We start from the raw sequence: 23,804 nt of genomic DNA, 5'->3' as shown, positions 1-23,804 counted from the left end.
GCAGGGACTTGTTCTTCCAAATTTAGGTGGTGCAACATGCCAAACCATTCCCCAAGACGCAACATGGATTTTTAATAGCCATCGCTATGGCAACACAATGAAGCAACTCCTGGTCTGGAGGTCTGATTTAGGAGTTATTGTTTTACCGACAACAGTTATTAACTCAACTGGACTGTCTAGTGAGCCTGTGGGTCAGATTTAGTTACCTAATATGTAAACTTAAGTCTGTAAACTTGATGTCAGATGTTGTCATCATTGTCTGTTTGATGATCCACAGCCTGACTGAGTAATCCTTAGACTTTATTACATCACATTATTGTTTAATTGCTTCCAGAACTCTAGCATTTTAATCTCTAGTCTATGCCGCAAAAATATGCCCCACGCTCTTTGGCAGTCTTAAAGGGACACTCCAGCCCTCATGGATGTGTGGCCTCTTAAGTTTCCGTGGTTCCCCTTGTGCAAATGTATTGGGAAACCCCTCATATGCATTCACCCCACACCCCAGCTAGTAGCTGTGCAGAAGACGTGATACACTTACCTCCAGTCATCTCCAGCGCTTGCTTAGAGAACCCTGTGGGGTCTATTAAGACCCCCTGTGCATTCATGGAAAGAGCTTCCATTGATTTCAAAGGTAGAGCTTTCCCTGCCACTGATTGGCTGCCTGAAGCAGCGAATCAGTGGCAAGAATCGTCAGACCACCAAGGAGGGCTGCAGTTTAATATTCATTTTTCTTTAGCAGTGCCGTCAGGGACACTAAACTGTCCCTTTAAAAATATGCTTCATCTACCATTTACCTTCACATTAGGCTGACATTTAATACAGACGTACAGAAAAGGCCGAGCAACATAATAAACAATTACAAGCACAAGAAGAACACCGCTCAAGGAGCAAAATACTAAAAAAACCTTTTATTTACGGTAATTGGACACTAAACAGAAGAGGGGAAATCTCACTGCACCGCTTAAGATTATATAGAATGTTCTTATAACATTATATAAGTGAATTCTTGAGCTTACGGTGCTAGATTTAAGGCATGAAGCACTAAACCGATCTGATGCTTAATTTAGATCACTAAACATGAACAATGTTTATCTTGGCCTCGCCTACAGTTACTTTCCAAGGTACACAATAGTGTTGTTCCAGTATCTACAAGGCTTTCTCTTTCAGGGATTATCGTACAAATAACAGTGAATTATTCCAGCCACCCTATGCTCTTGGCTAATATTTTAGTTTTTGCAAAGTTCCAGCCAACAGTAAAAAGCCGTGTGATGCGAGGTCCCCAAAACTCTGTTTCGGCAGCTTAAATGAACAGTTTAACGTCCCATTAAAGAAGAATGGATACTAAAGTACTCTGTGAGTAGTTTAATATGCATTCTTGGAAATTAAATAAATGAAATACCCGACCTGGAAGCTGCAGCCCTATTACTGCAGCCGCCCTCTTCCTCCATGGTCCAACACCAGTGGCAGGAAAGTGCTCCTATAGGAATCAATGGGAGTGCTTGCAGCGCATCCGCATGGGGGGGGGCACACTGAACAAGCCAGCACTGGAGTTGCAGTAAGTATATCACGAGAGCGGAGAGTATGACGTGTCATTTACAGCGGCTTTTAAAGATTTTTTAAATAAATATTGACCACGTAATAAAAGATGTTCACGTTGGCCCCTGTCATTCTTTACGATGTATTGTATTTTGTCCAACTGATTTACACTTGATTTTGAATTGACTTTCAGATGATCATAATGTGGAAGCATGTTCTAAGCTTTGTTATGTGTCTCTGTCTTGCATGAATTTATGTATCAGCGTTGTGATCAAATAACCCATTACAGAAACAGGAAACACATCTTGGAAGTGAGAATGGAAAAAGACCAAGGGGGGGAGAGAGAAACAGAGCGATGGGGGAGAAGAGGGGTGAAAGTAAAATGTGTAAGGAGAAGTAGCTTATTCCATTGTTATACTAAAGGGACACTGAGGGAATAAATCAGGGGGCCAAAATTTGGTTTGTATTCAGGAGCCAGTCAAAAAAGTTAGGAGCCAGCCTTTTTTTCTTCCCCAATCATGCTTTTATTTTCCTGGCGCCATAGAGTAACAGAGACAAGCCAACATCTTACGCTCACAGTAACACATGTTACAATTCTAACACCATACACACACTCTAACACTATATGCTGACATACACACTCAGGCTAATGCCATACTGTAACAAACAACACGCTAGCACCACACACTCACACACACGGTCTACACAGCGTATACCGCATACAGTGCACAGGTCCTACAGGTCATACAAAATAAACTGTATTGGTACCTATGGTACCTTGTTTCTTGAATTGGATCACATTGTATCACTGATTGAAAGAGGATATACAGCCCTAAAACTTAACATCTTCTTGGATATAGCTTCACAATAATATCCCAACGAGATAAGTGTATGATCTGGAAAAACAAGGACTGAGTGTGAGGGGCGAATGGGAGTCGGAGTCAACATTAAGGTGGAGGAGGCGAGCTCGAGGGTTTTACTGCTGCCAGTTTAATGTCAATATTATAGGAAATAATGTACAGCGCTGCAGAATATGATGGTGCTATATAAATCTAACAGTAATAATAAGAAGACGCTCAAGCAGTTTATTTGTTGGGAGACTCAAGCAGACGTCCATTTAGAAACAGAGGCAAAGAGCGAAGGAGAGCGACAAGTAGAAGAAAGGAGGATCTGGGAGCCATCGGCATAAAGGTGCTGCTGTAAGCCAAGGGGCTAAATTAGTTTGCCAAGGGAGGCAGCGAATCGCGAGAACAGAAGGGGTCCTGGAACTAGGCATGTAAATGGCTATAATAATCTCTCTTCTGTGTTGGTTGTCAATTGCGGTTCCGTATTTCTACCAACGTGACGAACATTCATAGCTGTATTTAGTGAGTAAAGTAAATGAGGAACAGCACTTTCCATTACTAAGAAAAGAGAAGCAAGCTTTGGAAAAAAGGTCTTATCTCTGTTCTGTAAATGCAAGCAGCACATTTCCTTTACTTCAGCATTAACGCCTTCTCTTAACCCCCCCAAGCGAGGCATAATAACCAACAAGGTGCTGGAGTCTGTTACACAGACACACAATTTAGCATTAGTAATTGGTGAATTGGTGAATCAGTTTTTACTCGAGACACATCTTTTTCTCCAGTAATAGGATCTGGAACATACATGTACAATTACTCTCTAAGTCATGTAATAAAAGTATTTTAAGAGAAAATTGAAGTGGAAATTTCAGTCCGGCACCAGGCTCTGGTGAAATATTGTTGATGTGTTGACGTCTACAATATGTGACCTGGCACAAAACAACGCTGGCAGTAATATATATTTCGGTCGTTTAGTCCAATGGTTTTGGGCAGCTGTACTAGCGAGTTGACTATTAAAAGCCATTGCAATACGATAATGGCACAGATGGAGCCGTTTTATTAATAAGGCGTCAATCAAATTTATGTCAACGTAAAAACAGTAACATCTGGACCTATCGTATATATCTATATGGATTGCTCCAAATTTACCTCTTCACGCAAACAGTTCTCCATAGCTAAAGATAACCCATAATACATGATGTCCTGCTTATTCTTCTTACATAAAAGAAATGTCTGCCAATAATGAAACAATGTTATAAGGAAAAGATTAACGTTCCTTGGTTCAGCATGGAGTTATACGCTAAGCTGTAATGGCCGTGCAGAATAAGTTTCTGTAATTTGGTCACAGCGAAAAAACTTGTCACCAGTGGACATGAGTTCTATGGGTTAGCTGATGAACAAAACACAAAGAGCTATCCAAAGACGCCTTTCCAGTGTTCCACCGCTGGGACATATCACGGTCCGATCACTGGACTCGCGCCGGTAAAAGGAGATGAGAAAACATTTCTTCTCACAGGCTTTGGTAGATATTATGGAGGGCCATATCATCCCTTCTTACAGGAAAAGCTCTCCGTGATCGGCCCCGCATTAGGTGGTATCATCAAAGTAAGCAAGGGAGGCCGACCGGCACATGGGACAAATGTAGTTTTACGGCCACACGGATGCGATTTATCAGCCGCTGGCATTAAAGCGACGGAGTCAACTTTACGATTTCAGTCTGGTACTGGATGAAAGGTTTCGTTCTACCTCAACTCACATGCAGCCCATGGTTTAGTTAATAAACTCCTAACTCTGGAACGGTTTTCCTGCAGAACGGTCATTGAAAGCCAACGTTTTCACTGCAGCTGGGCTTTGATGATGAACTTTTCGACTTCAAAGAGCAGCTTTCTCAGACTCTTAGCTCTTTATCACACTTTCGTGTACAGCCCACCTGAAGCATTTGTTATTTAATTAGCAGAAGTTAAACCTTAGCTGATTATGTTCATTGTTGGTTGTTAATTCAGATACTAATTCACAAAGCATATAAACTACCCATTTGCGGCTTGCATACATGTGAAGCATGATCACAGAAATGACTGATAATGTATACAGTCCTACAAACACCGCAGTCTATGGATAAACTAAAACATTCCTTTTTTATAGAACAATAATAAGTTTGTGAATATAGATGTGCCTTTATACATTACTTATATAAAGAAACTAATGTGTAATGTTAACACGTGTGTTAAGAAATATAAATATCTCATTTGTTATATAACAGAAAAGAGCTAGGAAAGGATACATTAATCGATCAATTCTAAACGTGGGGACTTGAAATAAGGAGTATACTCTGAAATTAAATCAGGAAACCATAAATAAATATGGTGATGCGCATGATTAAAAATCAGATTGCAAGGGTGTATTTGCTGCATTGCCTGTCTGTCTCTCAAAGGGTTAACAAACGAAAATCCAGTTTTTATTCATTAAAGCAGACTGACATGGTGTGGGTACCATAAGGATGCAAAAGGGTTATCTTTCAGTAGTGGGAAATATATCAATATGACATAGAAATGTCCAGTTACTGTAAACAGATCAAAAGCCGCACAACAGCCTGGCGGCAGATCCTTCCACATATACTACCAAGGATACTCAAGGACTCTCGGCCTTGTGCCGCAATGTAAATGCAGAAAGCTAAATGAGTGACGCGAGCACCGTGGGGTATATTTACTAAAGTGGCAGCTGGTTTGAGAGCCCTTACCAATTTCACCATCAAAAGGTCATCCCTGGCAATATTCCCCTGTCAGAAGGACTTAGCAGAAGAGGTCCCTCCGATTTAACTATGCATTGTACTGGGCCAGCCAAGCTCTTCTTGTGACAAACGCTCAATCAATTGACCATAATGCATGATGAGAAGTCAATGAGTTGAAGCTTCAGCTCTCCTACCAATGCTCTGGCCAACTCCTACTCAAGGGACCAAACCCCATTGAGAGTCCTGAGATATAACTGGTTATCAGGACTGGGATTTTGGGTTGCCAACAGGTGTTGTCCCCAGGCATTTGCCCCAGGGGACATCGAGTAAATAGCTCAACGCTAAACGCTTCACACATCCAGATGAAACGGAATCAAGGAAACACAATTTCGAGCTGGAATGCGCAATCAATGGAATAGTCTAGGAATATGACAAAGGATGACACTCAATCAACAAACCTCCCTACAACGAGAGCAGAGGGGGTTGGGTGCCGTGACAGACCAATATGTTATAGAGCAGTGAAAGCAGGATATGGAAAGACATGTCGCCTCGGCTTAATATAGAACATATTTCCTTTAAGCTGCTTGCTTCAGAGCTGATACAAAACAGCTGCTCCCACTGCAAAAGAATATGACGCGAACACAAGAATCGGGATCCATTGATAAGACGCTCGTTGTTAAATACTTACTACAGCCATAGTATTATTAGTGCTGATATTATAATGCTTTCAATGAGGTGTAGACTTATATTTGTGCTGAAAAAAAGTTACTCGACGGAATGAGAATTTGCCAATTTTTTTGAATTTGAATTTTTCCCAGGTATGTTTATAACGTGGGTTTTAGTGATTAAACTGCTGGTCTTGTATAACGAACTTCAAAGAAATCTCAATGGCCATACATTATGCTAGGCAAGCTCAGCTTTTCTTGATGCCGTTCAACATCTCACAATTTAGTGAATACAGCCCCAAAACAGGTATATCTGTCAGAATTCACCTATTGGAGGCAATGCTAATTCACCTGTTTTGTGTTAATGACACTACTGTCACATATATATATATATATTTATAGAAAAAGGAAGAAGCTGCATATAATTATATATATACATATATATATAAATATATATCCCTCTAGGGAGAGATTATAATGATCCATGTCGCCAGCGTAATACCCCCTGTTACCCCAAGCCAAGCAACGTAATAGCTCTAATATATATATATATATAGTGTCATAATTAGAAAGGTATCCTCCTAAAGACCCAAATCCTTGTGAGATCTGCCCTAATACCGTGCATGCGCGTCTGGCAATCGGCACGCTATATTTGCTGCTAATCCAGTTGACCCGTTACCCCTTCGATTCTTTTGTTCCGCTTTACCGATTAAGAGCATATACGGCCGCGCTTCTTGCATGCCTAATTTAACGAGGTGTTATGTAGGAAAGCAAGGCAGAGATGTATAACTGGAACTGCCTGCCAGCAGAGAGGGTAGAAGTTTACACAGTGATTTGATTTAAGCAAACATTGGAAAGGAAAAGGGTTATTCTGTCATGCATCACAAATGGCAGACAAGGCCCGGGTGGCTCTTACACGCCATCACATTCAGGGTTTTTTTTTTATAAATTCTATAGATCTGGCGCTGATGGTTCAGTATTACAGATTTTATTTATTTCTAACGATAGGATTGAGGTGGAGAGACCAATGATGATTGACGAGTGAGTTGGAGGGCTCTGGCAGGGGCACTTATCAGAAATTGGAGGCGGTGGAGTCATCTGACAGGTAGGGCGGCTTGTAATGGATCACAGTAACCGTGAAAGGACGTGACAGGTAAAAAGATTAATGTCTGGGTTGAGTTAAATATGAGCAATGGACGAAATCCGCATGTGTCTCATAGGAACACGAGGCAGGAGACTGGAACGCTCGGATGCTGGCAACGCCGGAGCAAGTTGAGGCAAATGTACCCCCTGGCATCAGGTATAAACAAATAAATAACAAAATATGTGAAATCATAAAAAAACATGCATTTTGAAAAACATGGCCTTGTCTATAGAGCTACCATTCATTTAGAAAATATCAATTTGTGAACAACTTGATTTATTTTCATACATTTATGTTCCCAGGCGAACGTGTCTTCCGCGTCTTTGCTCTTTAATTTGTTATTGATCTGAAACCTAGGATAAGCGAATTCTGAATGTGTTCAAACCTGCATTAAAAACAGGTCTAGCCTTTCTGGAAGGGAAGAGACCGATATGGCAGGTGTGGATAAAGCCCCATGTTTGCACTTTAGATCACAGAATAAAAGTCGTGCACTTCTGACCTGCAATGATCTCTGAAAGCTCCATGGTTAGAACTGAGAATATTCTGCGCTGGCGACAAAAACTAAAGGCACATTATTTGTTTCACAATCATTTGATGTACTTTATTATGATATAGAAGGTCAGCAAATCCCTGGGAGCAGAAATGCTCTTAACAACCACATATCCCCAGTGTAATTAGCTCATTAACACGCTACTTTACAACACGAGAGAGAGAGAGAGAGAGGGAGAGAGAGAGAGAAAGAGAGAGAGAGAGAGAGAGAGAGAGAGAGAGGGGTGCTTCTGCCGCTTTACAGATCTCCGGTCAGACCTCACCTAGATAATTGTGGAGGACCCCATCTCCAGAAGGATACTGACATGTTGGAGAGCGTTCAGAGGAGGTTTGCAGAATAAAAATTAACAGGAAACACTAAGGGACCTCTTTAGCTTGGAGGAGAGATGTAGTAGAAACATTTACACAATGGATTTAACTAAGTACAGGAGGGTCGTTTATTCCATAGGAGTAGATATATCTAAAACTAGAGGGTCCAAGGCTTAGGTGTAATGTAAATTTTTATTTTTCTCTCTGTGTATGGTGGAACAGGCTCCCAGCAGATGTGGTAGTAGAGAATAATTCAGTAAGGGACTTTAAACATACATAGGATAGGCATATGGCTATCCTGAATCTAAGACCAAACACTGATTAATGTTTGAGTCTTTACATTAAGAAAAGTTAGCCCAATGGGCTGCTATAAAAAAATCCGTTCCAGGTTATAGAGATAGAAAGTGACGTTCTACTCCAGCGGTGTGCAATTCCACGCCTCGTGGTCTACAAACAGACCAGGAATTATGTATATTCTTGCCTGAAAGCAAGTGATTTAATACAACAATTGCAACCCTCCAGAGCCGAGGCGCCACTGTTCTAAGCCATAACCCTATTCCCGCGGCTCTATTACCGGTTCTAGACCTATTCCTGGCGCATTTGTTTGGCTTCTGTGCCAATCCCTCCATGACCCGGGGCATCTGTTTAGGTTTAATGTCTTCGAAACATACGTGTTTCTTTGGGTTTTATACTTTTTCATTTCGCCTACCAGGTGCCATCATTTCACTAGGGATTTATGCTTAGAGCGTCTCCCAAAAAATCCAGAATATCAAGTTCTAAACTTTCAAATATCCAGTTATCAGGTAATTCCATCATTTAATGCAGTTGCTTAACTTGCAAAAGCCTGAAAGTAGAATATTTAGCAGATAAATCACTTTATGCCTCAATGACTTAGTAGCCATCTCAATCTATCATTTTAACAGCATTGCATACATATATTATATATATATATATATATATATATATATATATATATATATATATATATATATATATAGATCACAACCAGCTTGTGCCGAGACAACGGACATATATAGCAAAGAAGAAAAAACCCCATGGAGTGGACCAGCGGCAAGTATAACACATCTCCTGCCCAGAAAATATTGGGAAAAGGGGCAAATTCGTTTGGAGGGGTTCTACAGAATTTGAAAACTGGAAAAAAAAATAGATCCCCTAGTAACTCCCCGCTCGATTATTGAACACAAGATTACCAAAGTGTTGCTCAGCTTCCAGACAGACCTTAAAACATTTTCGATATGATATCTTCAAATGCAAACACATAACAGACACATAATCTCAGCGTCTAGTGTCATCATGACTCAATCTCATGACACAACGGATTATAAATTGCACCAAAAAATAACTCCTCAGTTGTGTAAATATTATGGAGGTTATATTGTTGCCATGCACAAGATGTTCTAGAAGACAAACCACTTCCTTTCTAGAGAGAAAAAAAACAGGGCACTGAAGACCCGTAATATCCGGCTACAATAAAGACAAGCGCTTGCCTACAGCAGGGCTTCCATGGGCGCCTACAATTCATTTATCACTTACTTCTCATTAAACACAAGCTAAATCCTCTGGGTTGTAAAAAACCCATAATATACATTATATTCATCTTCAGAATTTATGTTGGTGGGACAACCCAGAAACCCAATTATTAATAAAAGACCTTCTGGTCTTGGTGATACCCTAAGGAGAGATTTAGCAAGGGTTTCTTACCCCTTCTCCATCTAGCGGTCAATTTCTGCCCTGAAAGAAAAATAATTTCTGGGATCAAAATTAAAGAGGCAAATACCCGTAAACACACTTAAAAAAACCTTAATAATACTTGAATCAATGACAATAAGCAAGATGAAACCAAGACGGTTCTACTGCAACTCTATTCCCAAACAAAACCTAGAAGACCATCTGAGACTCAAAGTTTTAGAAAGACTTTGTCTTTACCACTATGTCAGCCACAATCATCAGCGGTAATATTACAGACGATACTGGAAGGTACTTATGGCAGGTGGACTAATCTAAAAACTGGAGCTTCAATGATGATCGGAAGAGAAGGACAGGGAGCAGAACAGAGGAGGAATATAACTGAAATAGCAGAGATGATAACACTGCAAGTAAATGCTATGGGTGAAGGCTGAGTAGACAGCATCTTACTCCGCACACAAAGGGTTAAACGTGGGTACAAATGCCAGTACAGCAATGTATGGTAGGAAGGCTGAGTAGACAGCATCTTACTCCGCACACAAAGGGTTAAACGTGGGTACAAATGCCAGTACAGCAATGTATGGTAGGAAGCCATCACCAGACACACAGATTGGCCCAAGACGCAAAAGATGCAGCCAACAGAGGATTCTGCATCGGAGCTTGGTGAATTCTGGCAAAAGGTGAAATAAGTTAAAATGCAGGAAAAACCCCACATGACTGTGCTTGATATTAGTAATAATAATAGTGATATTACCATTAATAGTATTCATATCTTCTATTTATTTAGCGCCAACAATACCGCTCTTCTTACAATACATATATACAAAGAGTCTGACGGAACTGGAACTGACAGACTAAGACCCGGTACATTAGGTGAAGAGAGCTCTGTATTCAATAAAGCATTGTGCAGGGTGAAGAAATCCATTACATTTATTTACTGTATATAGCGCCAGCAGGTTACATAGCGCTGTTAAAATAGGGGATCGTGAATATATTTGACAACGGTATTTTAAAACGGACGCTAATATTAACATACATTTAGACATATTGGTACGGAAAAAAGAGAGGGTTCTGCTCTTGGGGGCCCACAGCCTGTTGGAACCGGGGAAGCTCTTTCCGCCAGCCACAATAATCTCCCCCTTCTTGGTGGACATATGTGATCACAGAGTTATTCATCCTGAAATACTTTGCGTTAATTTATACATGATGCTAGAATATGTAAAACTAAAATGAACCCTTTGAACATTATGTTGAGGCATTTGGCAAATTACATGCAGGGTGGCGCTCAGGCTACAAGCTTCCTATATATTTCCGCCAATAACGGGAATGCACCGTAGCGTTAATGTGATATCATGAATAAGTAATGGATGTAACAATCAAAGAAAGTTTCTGCACAGAATCTTATGGTACAAATTGTTTCTCCAATAAAAAATAATGCATTTTACAGAACAATGGGAAACATTCGACATTTATGGGGAGATCAGCAACATTAACCCTTTCATCAATATGCTGCTCACCTCTGTAGGACTTCCATTTACCACCAGACTACAGGGTTTGGATACAATCATTGCTTTGAAAATGTTACTGTTTCTATCTATTTCTTTCGGTAAATAATGCATAATAGTTTATTTTCTGCAAAAATATACATACAATCAGTCTTTGAAATGGAAAAACAAGCCAGTTCCTGGAATACAAAAATATATACAGTTTTAAGAGTGCCGGCAGAGCTGATTGATGAGACGTACAACCCTTCATTTCTTAATTTAAGATAAATGTCATGGAAAGAAAAAAAAAACAGGGGCTAATTATGTCTCTTTAGACCAGACGACATCTGCCGCATTTAACAATCGTTCACAACATGATGAAATTGAGTTTAAAAGAAAATACGCATTTCATAAGCAACTGTGCAGGAGAAGAAAAAAAAATTCTGCGGAGATATTTAAACTTTCATGGCTCAGCCATCAACAGAGAGCGATCATATTTCCTTCTATCCACTAATCAGATTAAAATGACACGGGTAACACTCCAGGAATTGCAGCGGTTTTGGATTAGACAGGAGCGGAATGGAAAATGATCACACACAGGCTGTTGAAATAGGACCCTTGACTGTTGTCAGGATGGTACCAGATAAACGATCGTTTTTGATTAGGTTTTACATCGCTTTCTGCACCAACACGGACAAAAGATGCCCTGCAGGGCTGCACTACCAAGAAACAGATGCAAGCGATGACATCAGCACTGGCGGACATTTAACCCTGCGAAGGCTGGTGATCAACCTTTTGTCTTTCCTGGATTGCTCCCATCATCGGTTATTCGGAGGGCGATATTTATCTAACCTCTCATTTACGTTCAAGAGGATTTCATAAATAATTCCGTAACCCGATCAGCATGAAAAGATTCCCCCTGGAATACATCCTGATGGGATTCAAGGTTGGATATAAGCGTTGGCTGACATATGCATCTTACCTAGAACATACCTCCACTAGACCTACAGAGAAGCGTGATATAGGGCCACAAAGACGCATCTTATTCAGAGAGAAGACGCGCAGGGCGCTGAGGGGTCTTCCGTTTAAAAGTAGGGTTTCTCTATCACCTGTTTATTGGAGAATGGCTGATTAACGAATACTCCAGAGCTGATATATCTGCACATCCTACAGTCTGATTTTGGCATTTTAAGGAGCAACATTTAACCCTTAGATCCTGCAGAAGCATAGCGGATGATATTGGAGAGGGGAGCTCTACATTTGGACTCTTGGGATGAGAAACAAGCCATTTAACTTATTATCCCACATATCTGACATTCAGCCTGACATACGCATGAAATGTATATCCAGTCAATCCCCGTTTCCAGTAGTGGATTTTAAATGATTTTAATGGTCACAGAAGCCATTGGCTTTCCAAGCCGACCTCGCTGCTGGATGAATGACCTCCAATATTGGCCAAAACCATTGAAACCTTTACCAGCATGTCCTCTAAGCTTTCCCATTTCACCCGAACCACGAACATTCTGGACACATGACAAACCACAACGCCAATGTTTCTACAATCCTACGCAAAATAACAATTTATTAACACATACACCACAAAGATTTTCTGCAAGGAAAAAGAGTGACTCGTGTAACCTTCTAATGGCTTTTCAATTTCTGAAACACCATGCTATGCACAAACTGCTGTAATTATATATATATATATATATATATATATATATATATATATATATATAAACACATGCACACATATATATATATAAGCACACATACACATATACACACACACACACATTATATATACAGACATACACACATGCACACATATATATATAAGCACACATATACACACACACACACATTATATATACAGATACACACACATGCACACATACATATACATACACATGTGTAACGGTAAGTGTATTTTAGCATGATGAAATGTTTCATGGGCAGGCATTATGCAGCAGGCTGGTTTTGTCCATCATTATCCAGCCAGCAGAATGACAAACCCAAGCAGCAGACCCACAGATCACTCGATCGGTCCCAGCTGCTGATCCCTTCCCCGCTGACAGGAGGCAGGTAAGAGCGATCCCTGCCAAGCCACGTCTCAGTGACGGATAACAGATCGCACAAACAGCGGGAGATGCCCCGTGTATGTGGCCGGCGGGGGGGATACTAAGTCAGGGCAGCCCGACCAGCATCCAACCTACAGAACAGCTGACGGTCCCTCAGATCGAAGCACACGCGGCCGTCAGAGGCTCTGCAGCATACTGTCAGCACGATGCAGCGCCACACAGCCAGGCAGACACAACAAGCAGAGCCTTTAACCCTCTCGCTGCCAGATGTGTTGCTGCTGCATATAGCAAGCGTAATGATTTAAACCCCCCCCCCCCCGTTAAAAAGCTGCTTCATTCTCTTACCGAGTGGTTAATGCCCCACATCAGGACGCTGAGCACGGGGTCGCTGGAACGAAAGAGCTTGACTTTCTGAGCCACGAAGTGTTTCTTCTTAGTCTTGGTCTTACTGGCCATTCCGGACGAAGTGGTGTTAACTGCAGCCATGGTTACACAAGACTCCCCACCACCACCTTCAATATCCACCGCAAAGTAATGGAGGTGTGGGGTATCTGCACCCCCTCCCCCCGGGTCTCAATCTAACCCCACTAAAAACATAAAGATCCTGGAAAGTTTCCTACTGATGCATAGATGGGGAGGAATAAACTCACTCAATCCAGAGCAGCAAATTGTCAGGGAGGGCTTTAAACCCAGCCCAGGGAGGAAGGACTCTTCGGGGAGAGATGTGTGTGATCTCCTTGCTATGTAGGCGTTTCCCTCTATCTTTCTCCCACATCTACTTCAGATCTGACCCCTTCTTCTTCTTCTCCTTCTCGCCTTCCTCTTCATGCCAAGCAATCGCTTTGATTTAAATGCCCTTTTCTTCTCCCTCCTCTGCCCAGGAGGGGATCCCGTCCATCTAATTAGAGAGCTGCCAGCAAGGGATGGACGGATGCTGCAGATGCTGCAAAACAGAGACAGATAGACTGCTGATGATCTGATGATGATGGCACAGCCTGGGCTTGAGCACCCTCTCCCTCCTACTGCAGCCAGAGCCCTCCCTGCAAAGCACGCAAGACACTCACAGCCACCCCTCCCATGCCCTGCCTTACCAGAAGTCTTCTCTATGTATCTGATGCCCCCTCTCCAGCAGCCCCTGCTGCTTGGGTTGCTGGCTGCATCTTCCCAGCGCTTCCGGCCGGCTGCAGCTTCTGTGGCTTGAGTGACAGCATGAGAGGAGGAGGGAGAGGATGAAGGCGGGGCGGTCGGGCCCGGCCCCCTGCAAGCTAAAGCGCAGGGTTTCTTGGTTTCATCAGCCAGCGCCTCGGGCGAAATACGTGCGGGAGGGCGTGAAAAAGGAATTTCCCTGTTCCACTCGTGTAACTTGTCACTTAGACGTGATTTGTCTTTAGGGCAGGAGACTTCTGTGCTTCCGCATCCTCTAAAAATACTTTCACACGTGTTTTACTGCAAACTGCGAGGGCTCTTCTCAACTCTGGGACTGAGAACCTCAACTAAAACCCAACAATGTCTAACCCAGGCTGCTGCTTAGAATGACCAGCAGAAGACATCAGCTCTCCAAGACTAGGTATAGTGAGTGGGGCTGCGAGCCATTCCTGTGTACAAAATAATTGGCATCCAAAAAACTAGCCCTTTAATTATAAAACTAGTTAAATTAAATGCAATCGTATGCGGTTTGACAATAAAAGTACAATGTCATACCATCAAAGTGTCCCTGTTCTGGAGGGGCAGTCCCTACTACAGACACTGGCCTACTTCAATGCGCAGTACTACATAGAATGTACACAGATTTACTATGCAGCGTCAACTCTGCTCTTACAGAGGAAGGTTATCAGCGATTGCCCTTCATTATGCATAGTGAAGGTGATCAGTTGGACCTTAAACTCACGCAACTGCTGCTGAATGTTTTCTAGAGGGAAAAAATCTCTTAAATTTAAGCGATCTATTTCCAAGACAATAACATGGCGTGATAACACAACAGTAACAAGATAGTTAGCTAAGAGTTCTATAGAAATTACAGTTTGACAGTTGATTAGAACCCTTCAGCCAATCTAGTCCGTCCATTTCTTCCTGCTCTAGAAACCTCAAAGCCTATCTGTCCTCGGTTTTGTCTTCTGTTCAGGATAGCTTTGTGTCACATGATGGTTCCGGTTTCATTTTATTAATATTGTGTCAGTTTGGATGGCAGCAGCAAACGTAACAAACACACCAATTTGGATCAGCTGGGCCCAGTCTGGTGAACAATAATTTATTATATATGCAATAAGATTTTTAAATCACAACAGGTTGAGGAAGCAAATTGAAGAGGTGATAATAAACATTCGGAAAGATTAAAAGTTCTATAAGGCTCTGTCCAGCTCTCCTCCTCCACGAATCTATCTATTCTGGCCTCTTGTGCGCTTCCGCAAAAAAGCGGAGCCATGGGGGCAGCCTTTCCCTTGTTCCTCCATTCAGGGAAGAGGGTTTCCCCAGAAGCTCCTCCCTTTTGTGGAAGTGCACCAGGAGCAGGGGTGTACCCTGGGGTGAAACCAGGGAGGCAGGAGGTATGCGGCCACCCCGCAGTTAGACGCGATCCTGCTCACAGAAAGAAAGCTGCGGATGAGGTGGTTAGTGAGGGAGTACGCATGCATTTGTGGATGTAAGTGTGAGCATAGATGTTTAAGTGTGTGTAAGCACGAATTTGTATGGGTACATGTGTCAGCATGGATGTGTATGTTTAAGTTTTTGCATGTCAGTATAGATGTGTAAATGTTGATGAGTGAGCATGGATGTTTGTATGTGAACATGGATGTGTATGTGTGTGTATAAGCATGGATTTGTAAGTATTTGTGTGTGAGCATAGATGTATGTTTGTGTATGAGCATGGATGTGTAGGTATGTGAGCATTAATGTGTATGTGTGAACATGGATGTACGTGTGTATGAGCATGGATTTGTAAGTGTTTGTGTGTGAGCTTAGATGTGTGCTTGTGTATGAGCATGGATGTGTAGGTATGTGAGCATGAATTTGTATGTCTGAGCATGTGTGTGTGAGTATGGGTGTGTATTTTTGAGCTTGGATGTGTATGTGTGTGTGAGCATTGGGGTATATGTCTGTGTGTGTATGTGGGAGCGGAAATCCGTAGGTTCGCCATCAGGAGTTAAAGGGCCGTGCGAGCGACTCTATTGGTCGCCTGCAGGGGCCTCCTCTGGCAATTGGTTTATGATAGAGTAGGCCCCTGCCGGCGACCAATAAAGTAGTTCTAATGGCCCTTTAACTCCTGACAGCGAACCTACGGATTTCCGCTCCCGTTAACCCCTGCGATGCTGCTTAGATAATGGGAGCGGAAATCCGTAGGTTCGCTGTCAGGAGTTAAAGGGCCGTGCAAGCGACTCTATAGTTTCCTATTATGAGTACATAGAGAAGTTTCTGCTGGAATAAGAATTCATCTGTTTTGTTTTGCAGAGAATAGCAGTCAATTGATCATTTTAGGGTTTGTTTTTCCCTACCAGAATCTGCCTCAATGGCTGAGCACAGGGATCGATTCTGACAACTTCCCTCCCCTGTATGGCTTGAAGTTTGTCCCAGACTCTCTTTGCATTGCCAGCAGAAAAGTGCCTATAAATGCAATATGTTTTGCATGTTTTTAATTCAAACGTCTGTACAGAATCTGTTTTCTATTAATGCCTAAAAAAATTGTAAAAATAACATTCCACAACCGCAAGAAACCAGAATTGTGTGAATTCTACGATGGTCCATTTAGCCACCCTTCCATATTAAATTCCATATTAAACAAATGAAATAAGCTCCTGTTGCTGATAAAACCATTGAAAAAAGTAGAGGGAATGACAATCTCATTAGTAGACTTTATTTATTTTATCCAATGTCTGTGTGAGAGAATTCTTTATATAAAGGAACAGTCTAGACCCACAATTGTTTTTATAATGCACGTTAGAGTAGATTTAAGATGAAATCCATTTTTTTGGATAACCTGCCTTTTCTATTAGCTAGTGCTGGCATAATTGTGTATTAATATCATTTCTGTTAATAAGGTTAATATGTCAGCCTTAAGCTGAGGTTGATGTTTCTTGTGTTGTTAATACAGTTAACTTTAACAATTTGATTTCTGACCCCTGATCTCTTTGTTTAGTAGATTTAAACAATAATGCTAAACATGTTTGGGAAATGGCAGTGGTTAGATAAGTATGGCCTCGCTTGGGACTATTTACTAAGTAAAATTGCGGCTAACTCATTGCAGAGCAGCCCATTCTCGTTGGCTGGTGGAATTTGTTGGCTGCTGCGGATTGCATGCATTTAATTGCATCAAATATGCATTAAAAAACAATTTTAGGAATATACTTATATATTAGTTAAAAAAGTTATTTCTGACTTTAACAACTTAATTGACATCAGAAAAAAATAGTAATTTCTATCATTTCTGAGTGTTCCCTACATTAACCAGTTAATGCAAAATGACATTCCGTGCTGTGATGTAAACAATAGGAATAATCTGGATTTTTGTGGGATTTAGGTTTGTGAGTGGATTTAAGAGTTGGGTGTTTTGGTGGGTTGTGTAGTGAAATATATATAAACATTTCTCTTATGGTGTGGGAAGATATGGTGGATTTAGGGTGTTTAGTGGGGTTTGTTTTGGCAGGGACAAAAAATGCAAATATAGAAAAAAATTGTATTTTTAAATTCTTTTGGTCTTTAGAATTTGCAGGAGACTGATATACTCAGTCATGTACCAACATCAAAAAGACCATTATGAGATTAAGCTGAACAAGTTAAAGTCATAACATGTAATTTCCAGCATTTTCTGTGAAAACACAGGGTGCATTGGTAGTATGTCTTTGTAGCTTGCAAACTTTGCCGGTACGGGTACGTGACATGTCTGCAAGAAACTCTCGCAAACAGTTTATCGACTTTCAAAGTGCGTTGCGAATCAGAATAGCATATGGGAGTGTGGCTTCAAGGAACATGGAATTAGTTCTACATTCTATGAGAGAATGCACTGAATGACAAATGAAAGGATGTTCTGTTTAAAGTGGAGAGATGCCAGAAAAAACCATCTACTGAGTCTAATAGATTGGGGTAAAGGCATGGTAGCGCCACTATCATCTGTCCACCATCTAAAACCGTCAACTACAAGAGCCTCAAGAAACCAAGAGTACATTTTTGTTTTCTGGAGCTTGGTTTTGGGCTCAGAGATCAGGGTTCAAGTGCAAGAAGCCTTCAAGGAAAGGTGAATGGAGGTCCTTCTGAGGTACATGGAAAGCAACTTATTTTTTTTTAATCAAATGTATATTTCAGTTTATATTAAATGGAATTATATGGAATTCGTGTACAAAAAAGTATTCCAGCATATATTTACAATGCTTAAACATCAGCATCATTTCCACCGTAGGTATAAAGAAATGCTAACTATAAATATGAAATTGATTAAATTGAGTCAGTTTGGGGATGACCACTTTGCATGTCTTTTAGGCCTACTCTGAAGAGTCTTCTAATAACCATTCTAAAAAAAGTGAAGTGTTTGCATAAACCACAAACCTCTAGTTAAAGCAAGCATCATGCAAATGTACCCTGATACCTTGGTATACACAATGTAGCATTATAGATGCCAGCTATACATATGCAAAGCTACAGCAGGGGTCTAGTTTAGGATGGCCACGTGAGGAGCAGTTCACAAGTCAAGGTAAATCAGTGAAAATGATTGATTTAATAAATGAGTAGGATCTTATGCAAAGTAACCAAGACTTGACTGAGATAGAAACATAGAACCATAACATTTGACAGGAGATAAGAACCATTTGGCCCATCTAATCGACCTACTTGTCCTGATGTAGTGATGTAGACCTTAATCAATAATCTTAGATTCAGGCTTTATGCCTATCCCATACATGTTTAAATTCCCTTATTGTATTAGCTCCTACCACTTCCTATGAGAAGCTGTTCCATTTATCTACCTCCTTCTTGGTAAAATAAAAACAAATGGTAAACAGCACAAACATGCCACTTGCATATTTGCTAGCAATTTAGCTTAAATAGGCCCTTTAATAGGATGTACAACAAAGGAAAGTTGTGTGTTATAAAAGGATTAGTGGCATTTTAATATACTCTGTTTCTAAACATATAGTACTGTATATTATAAGCATTTATTGGGTTAAACATTCTGGTTTTATTTAACCAATAAAAGGAGAGAGAGATTGGAAACCTTAACAGTCTCCACTTGTAAACATAAAATAACAGGGCACTGTATGTTGGTTCCTGCTGCTTGGTGTCTTGAGTTGCTGTCCAGCTAATTCTTGGGTTACATTATAGAAAGCATGTCCTACAACAGAGATATATCACTTCAGAGTCAGAAAATATATCCCTACTAAAGGAAATTCTGTCCTCTTTCAGTCGTGGGTTAAAATCTTCGCCAGACTTTGCAAAGATTAGATCAGCACCTGTCGAAGGAGCCAGTTGCCACAGATGGTTCTTACAGAACATATTTCCAAAGAGCTCAACAGCATTTTTGTTTGCAGCTGATATGTGTTGGATGTCAATGGCCACACTATGCACAGCTGGACATTTGTGCCCCTCTGGCTGTTGTTGCTCTGACAATCTCATTACCCCCAGCCAACCAGCCACTGAATCAGGACAACTAGACATCTGTTCAAATCTGTTCAATTTTCTTGGCTTAACCTACCCTCTGCTCTCATGAGCTCCGGCAGTTCCTGGGTATTCCAGAGCTGAGTCCATCAATGCACAGTTGGTTTAGGAGTTGAACTTGGGGTCTCCTCTGACCAACTTAGCTTTTAATGAACAGATCAAATGGTTATCAACAGGATACACTCAAATGATATGATCTTCAGCTCCTGTTGCTGGTGTCTTGACTTCTTCTGTAGCCCGTAGAGCCTTTCCCCACCACCTCTTCGACTTCTCTGCCGTGATGCTGTGCCCTGTGCGGCTGGCCAGAGAGAGGAAAACAGGTATAGTTTATGCCCATCATACCAAATCGATTATCCGAAATGATCCCTTATCCTAAATACTTCTGGTCCCAGCCATTTCGGATAAGTGATACTCAACCTGTATTAGCTTAAGCACTTTATATTTGTCTAAACTTGTGACATTAATTCAGAAAACCAGGTAATTCCAAAGGGATTCATTTAATTCTTCTTGCCACTGTATTTATTAGTAACTGGATTTATCACTTTGTATAAAGTAACAATGGTATATCAGGAGCAAGTTGGGATGAAGTATGGGACATCATGCGAGAAGGGCATTGCTCTACCCCATGGTATTGGGCTAAATTCTCCGGCCACCTTTCTTCAAATATGAAACGTAAGTAAATTTTACATGAGAGGTTGGTGGATAAGTGGAATAGGCTCCTAGCAGAAGCGGAAGAGGTTAATTATAATAATAATAAAAAATACAATAAAGAATCTTAAACAGACATGGGATATGCATATACTGTAGCTCTTCTGAATTTCAGATGAGAACTGATTTACTAAAGTGCCTCCATTATGGAAGCTACATAGTTATAGAATAACAGAAGATGTTTGTTTAATAAAACAGTGTATTTGAAAGTGAGATACTGGTGCCTTAATCTGGGTATATTTAAAAAACAAATTGCAATTAGCATTTCTAACTCTATTTGGAAATAAAAATGCTAACCTCTGCCATAAATATGCATATTTTCCTTCCTTCCTTGGAAAGAAGGAAGGATGGACATATTAAAGGAAGGAATGAAGGAAAGAAAATGAATGGGGGATTAATTTTCTTTCTTTCATTCCTTCCTTTAATATGTCCATCCTTCCTTCTTTTCCTCCATTTCATTTCGTCCTTCCTTCCTTTTCTTACTTTCTTTGTTTCTTTCTTCTTTCCTTACTTCCTTTCCTTCATTCCCTTTTTTTATTCTGCTTTATAACAGTCATAACCATGCGTGTAGGTTACAAAACGTTTCGCGACTAATCAGGACCATATCATATCATAAGCATTGCCAGACACAATTTGTACCGATGCCATCACACCCTAAAATTGAAGGATTTGTTGTTGCAACAGGAAAGAGAGTGGCATAGCCTGACCAGAAATTAACATTTGCAGAATTTGTGATTTTATTATAAAAAAAAATTTCCACCCACAAATTGGACCAAACAAATAAAAAAAAATGACACAAGGTATTTCCCTTTATTATTTTATGGCTTTTCGTTGTTAATGAATGTTTTTCCAATTCAGCCAGGTTCTGTTACATTCAAATGGAAATGCATTTTCACCAACAGTTTCGATTTCATGCTGAATTTAAAATGCTTTGCCTTTGAAAGCCCTGCGTTTATTCAGCAGAGCAATATTTTCATTTCACGACACTTACTATAACAGAGAAAACACGTTACTCTAAGCCTGAATGCTGAACAAAACGTCTGCTGTCCTCTTCTTTGGAAGGTGTCCATTTTCGTTTTCCCACAATCTATTTAAAGAGCATTTAACATGTAAGGTACTTAACTGTAATGATGAATTGTAAGTAGTTCTGATAAATTACTTTAATATTACTAAATGCAGGTGATAGCTTCTGCTTACATTTACTCACAAAGAGCGGATGGGGACATTGATTGCATTCTCTAGTATGTTAGATAAAACCTTGAGAGATCAGCCTTTTCCTCTTAGCGTGTAATCACATACAAACAGAAACGTTCTCCATCGACCTCAGTGCCTGCTTTTGTGTCCCGAGACAAATAAGTGTTCCAGGCAAAAATTATAAATGAGACCCCATTTGACATGACTAATGAATTATATTTGGGCAAGTGTTGGGCATTCAGCACTTACTGTGTTACAACGGTATTAAATTCAACAGAGTAGGTGGAACTGCAACTTTAATGGTAGCCACTGATTCCTTGGTGATATCAGTATATTATATCCCACCTTTATTCATTATGACAGTGAGGAGCTGCTCTAGTCCATTGTTATTGTTACTATATGATATAGTGGACTTTCTAGGACTTTATCTGCTGTCGCTGTTGGGAGGCACTTTGCCCCTTAGCAGGGTAATTAGTACATTTACATTTCTGCCAACAAATAGTGGATTTTTAAAAACTGAAAAATTTACTTGAATCATCTCTTCTGCTGGTGGAAAACTACCCCTTCAGCACTTAGAGAAGGCTAACAAGATTATAGAGAGCTTGAGACTTAACCCCCTACCTGACACCAACACAGCTCCTCCACACATACTCAAAACACAGCGATCTCATGAAACAGACTATATTTTAACGTATAATTACTCTCAGAATAATTGCAGACACCATAGGGGTTCTATCCTCTGTTCTTTTTTATTGTTAAGTAGTTATGGGAAAAACAAGGAATGAAAAACGTCTCTTAAAACCAAGAGGAAAAACCATTAAAATAAGAAACATCAAAGAACACTGTTAGAACATTTCAGAGAACTAGGATAAAATGTATCCCCTGCTCCCTATTAAAATCCAAAGGCTTCGGGCCTAATGACGTCCATCAAAACTGGGCTTCAAAACCAGTTCAGTGACATCTGTCCTTGACCACATCTTCCAAATCCAAAACCAGTGGCCGATGGCAGTTTTCGCCAGCTTGAGGACCGACTATTAGAAAGTTAGGAGTAACAGTTGAGATAATTTTATCAGTGGCGTTACACGTTCCTGCATTAGGCAGTGAATCCCACACAATTCTGAACTGCAATGTACATCATCGTAACGCAAAGAGACTCGTTCCTTGATACCCGAATCACTCTGTCCCTCCCATGGGGTTCCTCTATTTTAGGCGCCCAGAATATTTGCTCCGTATGAGAGTATCACAGTGTATTACAGACCTAAATGACCCAAGTTGTGTAAATAAACAGTAGAAAACATGTTTATAATTTCTGTTCTATACAGGGGAGGGACCGCACCATCTGGCCCCATGGGCCCTTTGCTCCCCAATAACTAACATACGCAATAGTGTATACAGACAAAGCATTTACTGCACCTAGGAGACATGCACCCTTGGCTCGCCATTGGTCCAGTTTTGAGGTCCTGTTGTCCCATGATAAAGTCACTGTGTGAGTCGCAAAAGTAACAAACAACGGTTTCTGACAGAGGGAATGTATGTGTGTATATATATATATATATATATATATATATGTATATATGTATATATATATATATACTGCAAAAGGTTAGTATGGCTTGCCAGCGCTCACTCACAGTTAGTCCCCCTGCTGTGTTGTCTAACCATTCCAGCTGTTGTGTGACTGCAGCGTCCATCATTCACCATCTGCAGTGATTTCACTGAAAATAGCAGCTGCTGAAATCGAGCAGCAGCTGGAATGAGAAAGGTCACATATTTATGTAATAAGTCTTTCATATGGAGCTTATGGCAAATGTGTCTGTGCTTGGATCTCCAACTTCAAACACTCAATATCATTTTCAGCGTGGAGATCAAGCAACGCTTTACTACATAACTCACATCAGCTCAGTTGGTCAAAGGACCGGGAACTTGGCCGGTGACTTTACTGAGACTTGTTATGCCACTTTGTGACCTATTATTAGCTAGTTATGGAACTGGATAACGCATTTGGAACTATTGCATTCTCTGGTGTGTACTGGGGTTGTAGAATACTGTGATAAATTCATATGCACCAAACATCCCTAACTCTTGGCAGGTGTGAGTGTATCGTAGTGTCACAATAGTCACAATAGTGTCAAGAAAATACATTATTAGAAATAGCTGTCAATAGGTCACAAAGTCCCACCCCTAGCCACACCCCTGTAAAACAAAAAAGGCCCTCTTCGGC

At 40.7% G+C, this 23,804-nt stretch overlaps 1 protein-coding gene across 1 annotated transcript in view; it reads right to left on the bottom strand.

Moving 5' to 3' along the window:
• LOC128497195 (phosphatidylinositol 5-phosphate 4-kinase type-2 alpha) overlaps positions 1-14,236 on the bottom strand; it is a 51,742-nt gene extending 37,506 nt beyond the window's left edge. Inside the window, exons 1-2 of the mRNA XM_053467142.1 lie at positions 14,137-14,236; positions 13,391-13,988 (exon numbers count right to left, since the gene is read on the bottom strand). Of these exons, the coding sequence (XP_053323117.1) occupies positions 13,391-13,531 (141 nt within the window). The 5' untranslated portion in view covers positions 13,532-13,988; positions 14,137-14,236. The remainder of the gene's footprint in view (positions 1-13,390; positions 13,989-14,136) is intronic.
• Positions 14,237-23,804: the final 9,568 nt, after the last annotated feature.

Source organism: Spea bombifrons, chromosome 5, assembly GCF_027358695.1.
Source record: "Spea bombifrons isolate aSpeBom1 chromosome 5, aSpeBom1.2.pri, whole genome shotgun sequence".
Classification (NCBI taxonomy): domain Eukaryota; kingdom Metazoa; phylum Chordata; class Amphibia; order Anura; family Pelobatidae; genus Spea; species Spea bombifrons.
The sequence above is the reverse complement of the archived record's forward strand: the minus strand, read 5'-3'. Positions and strand labels throughout refer to the sequence as shown.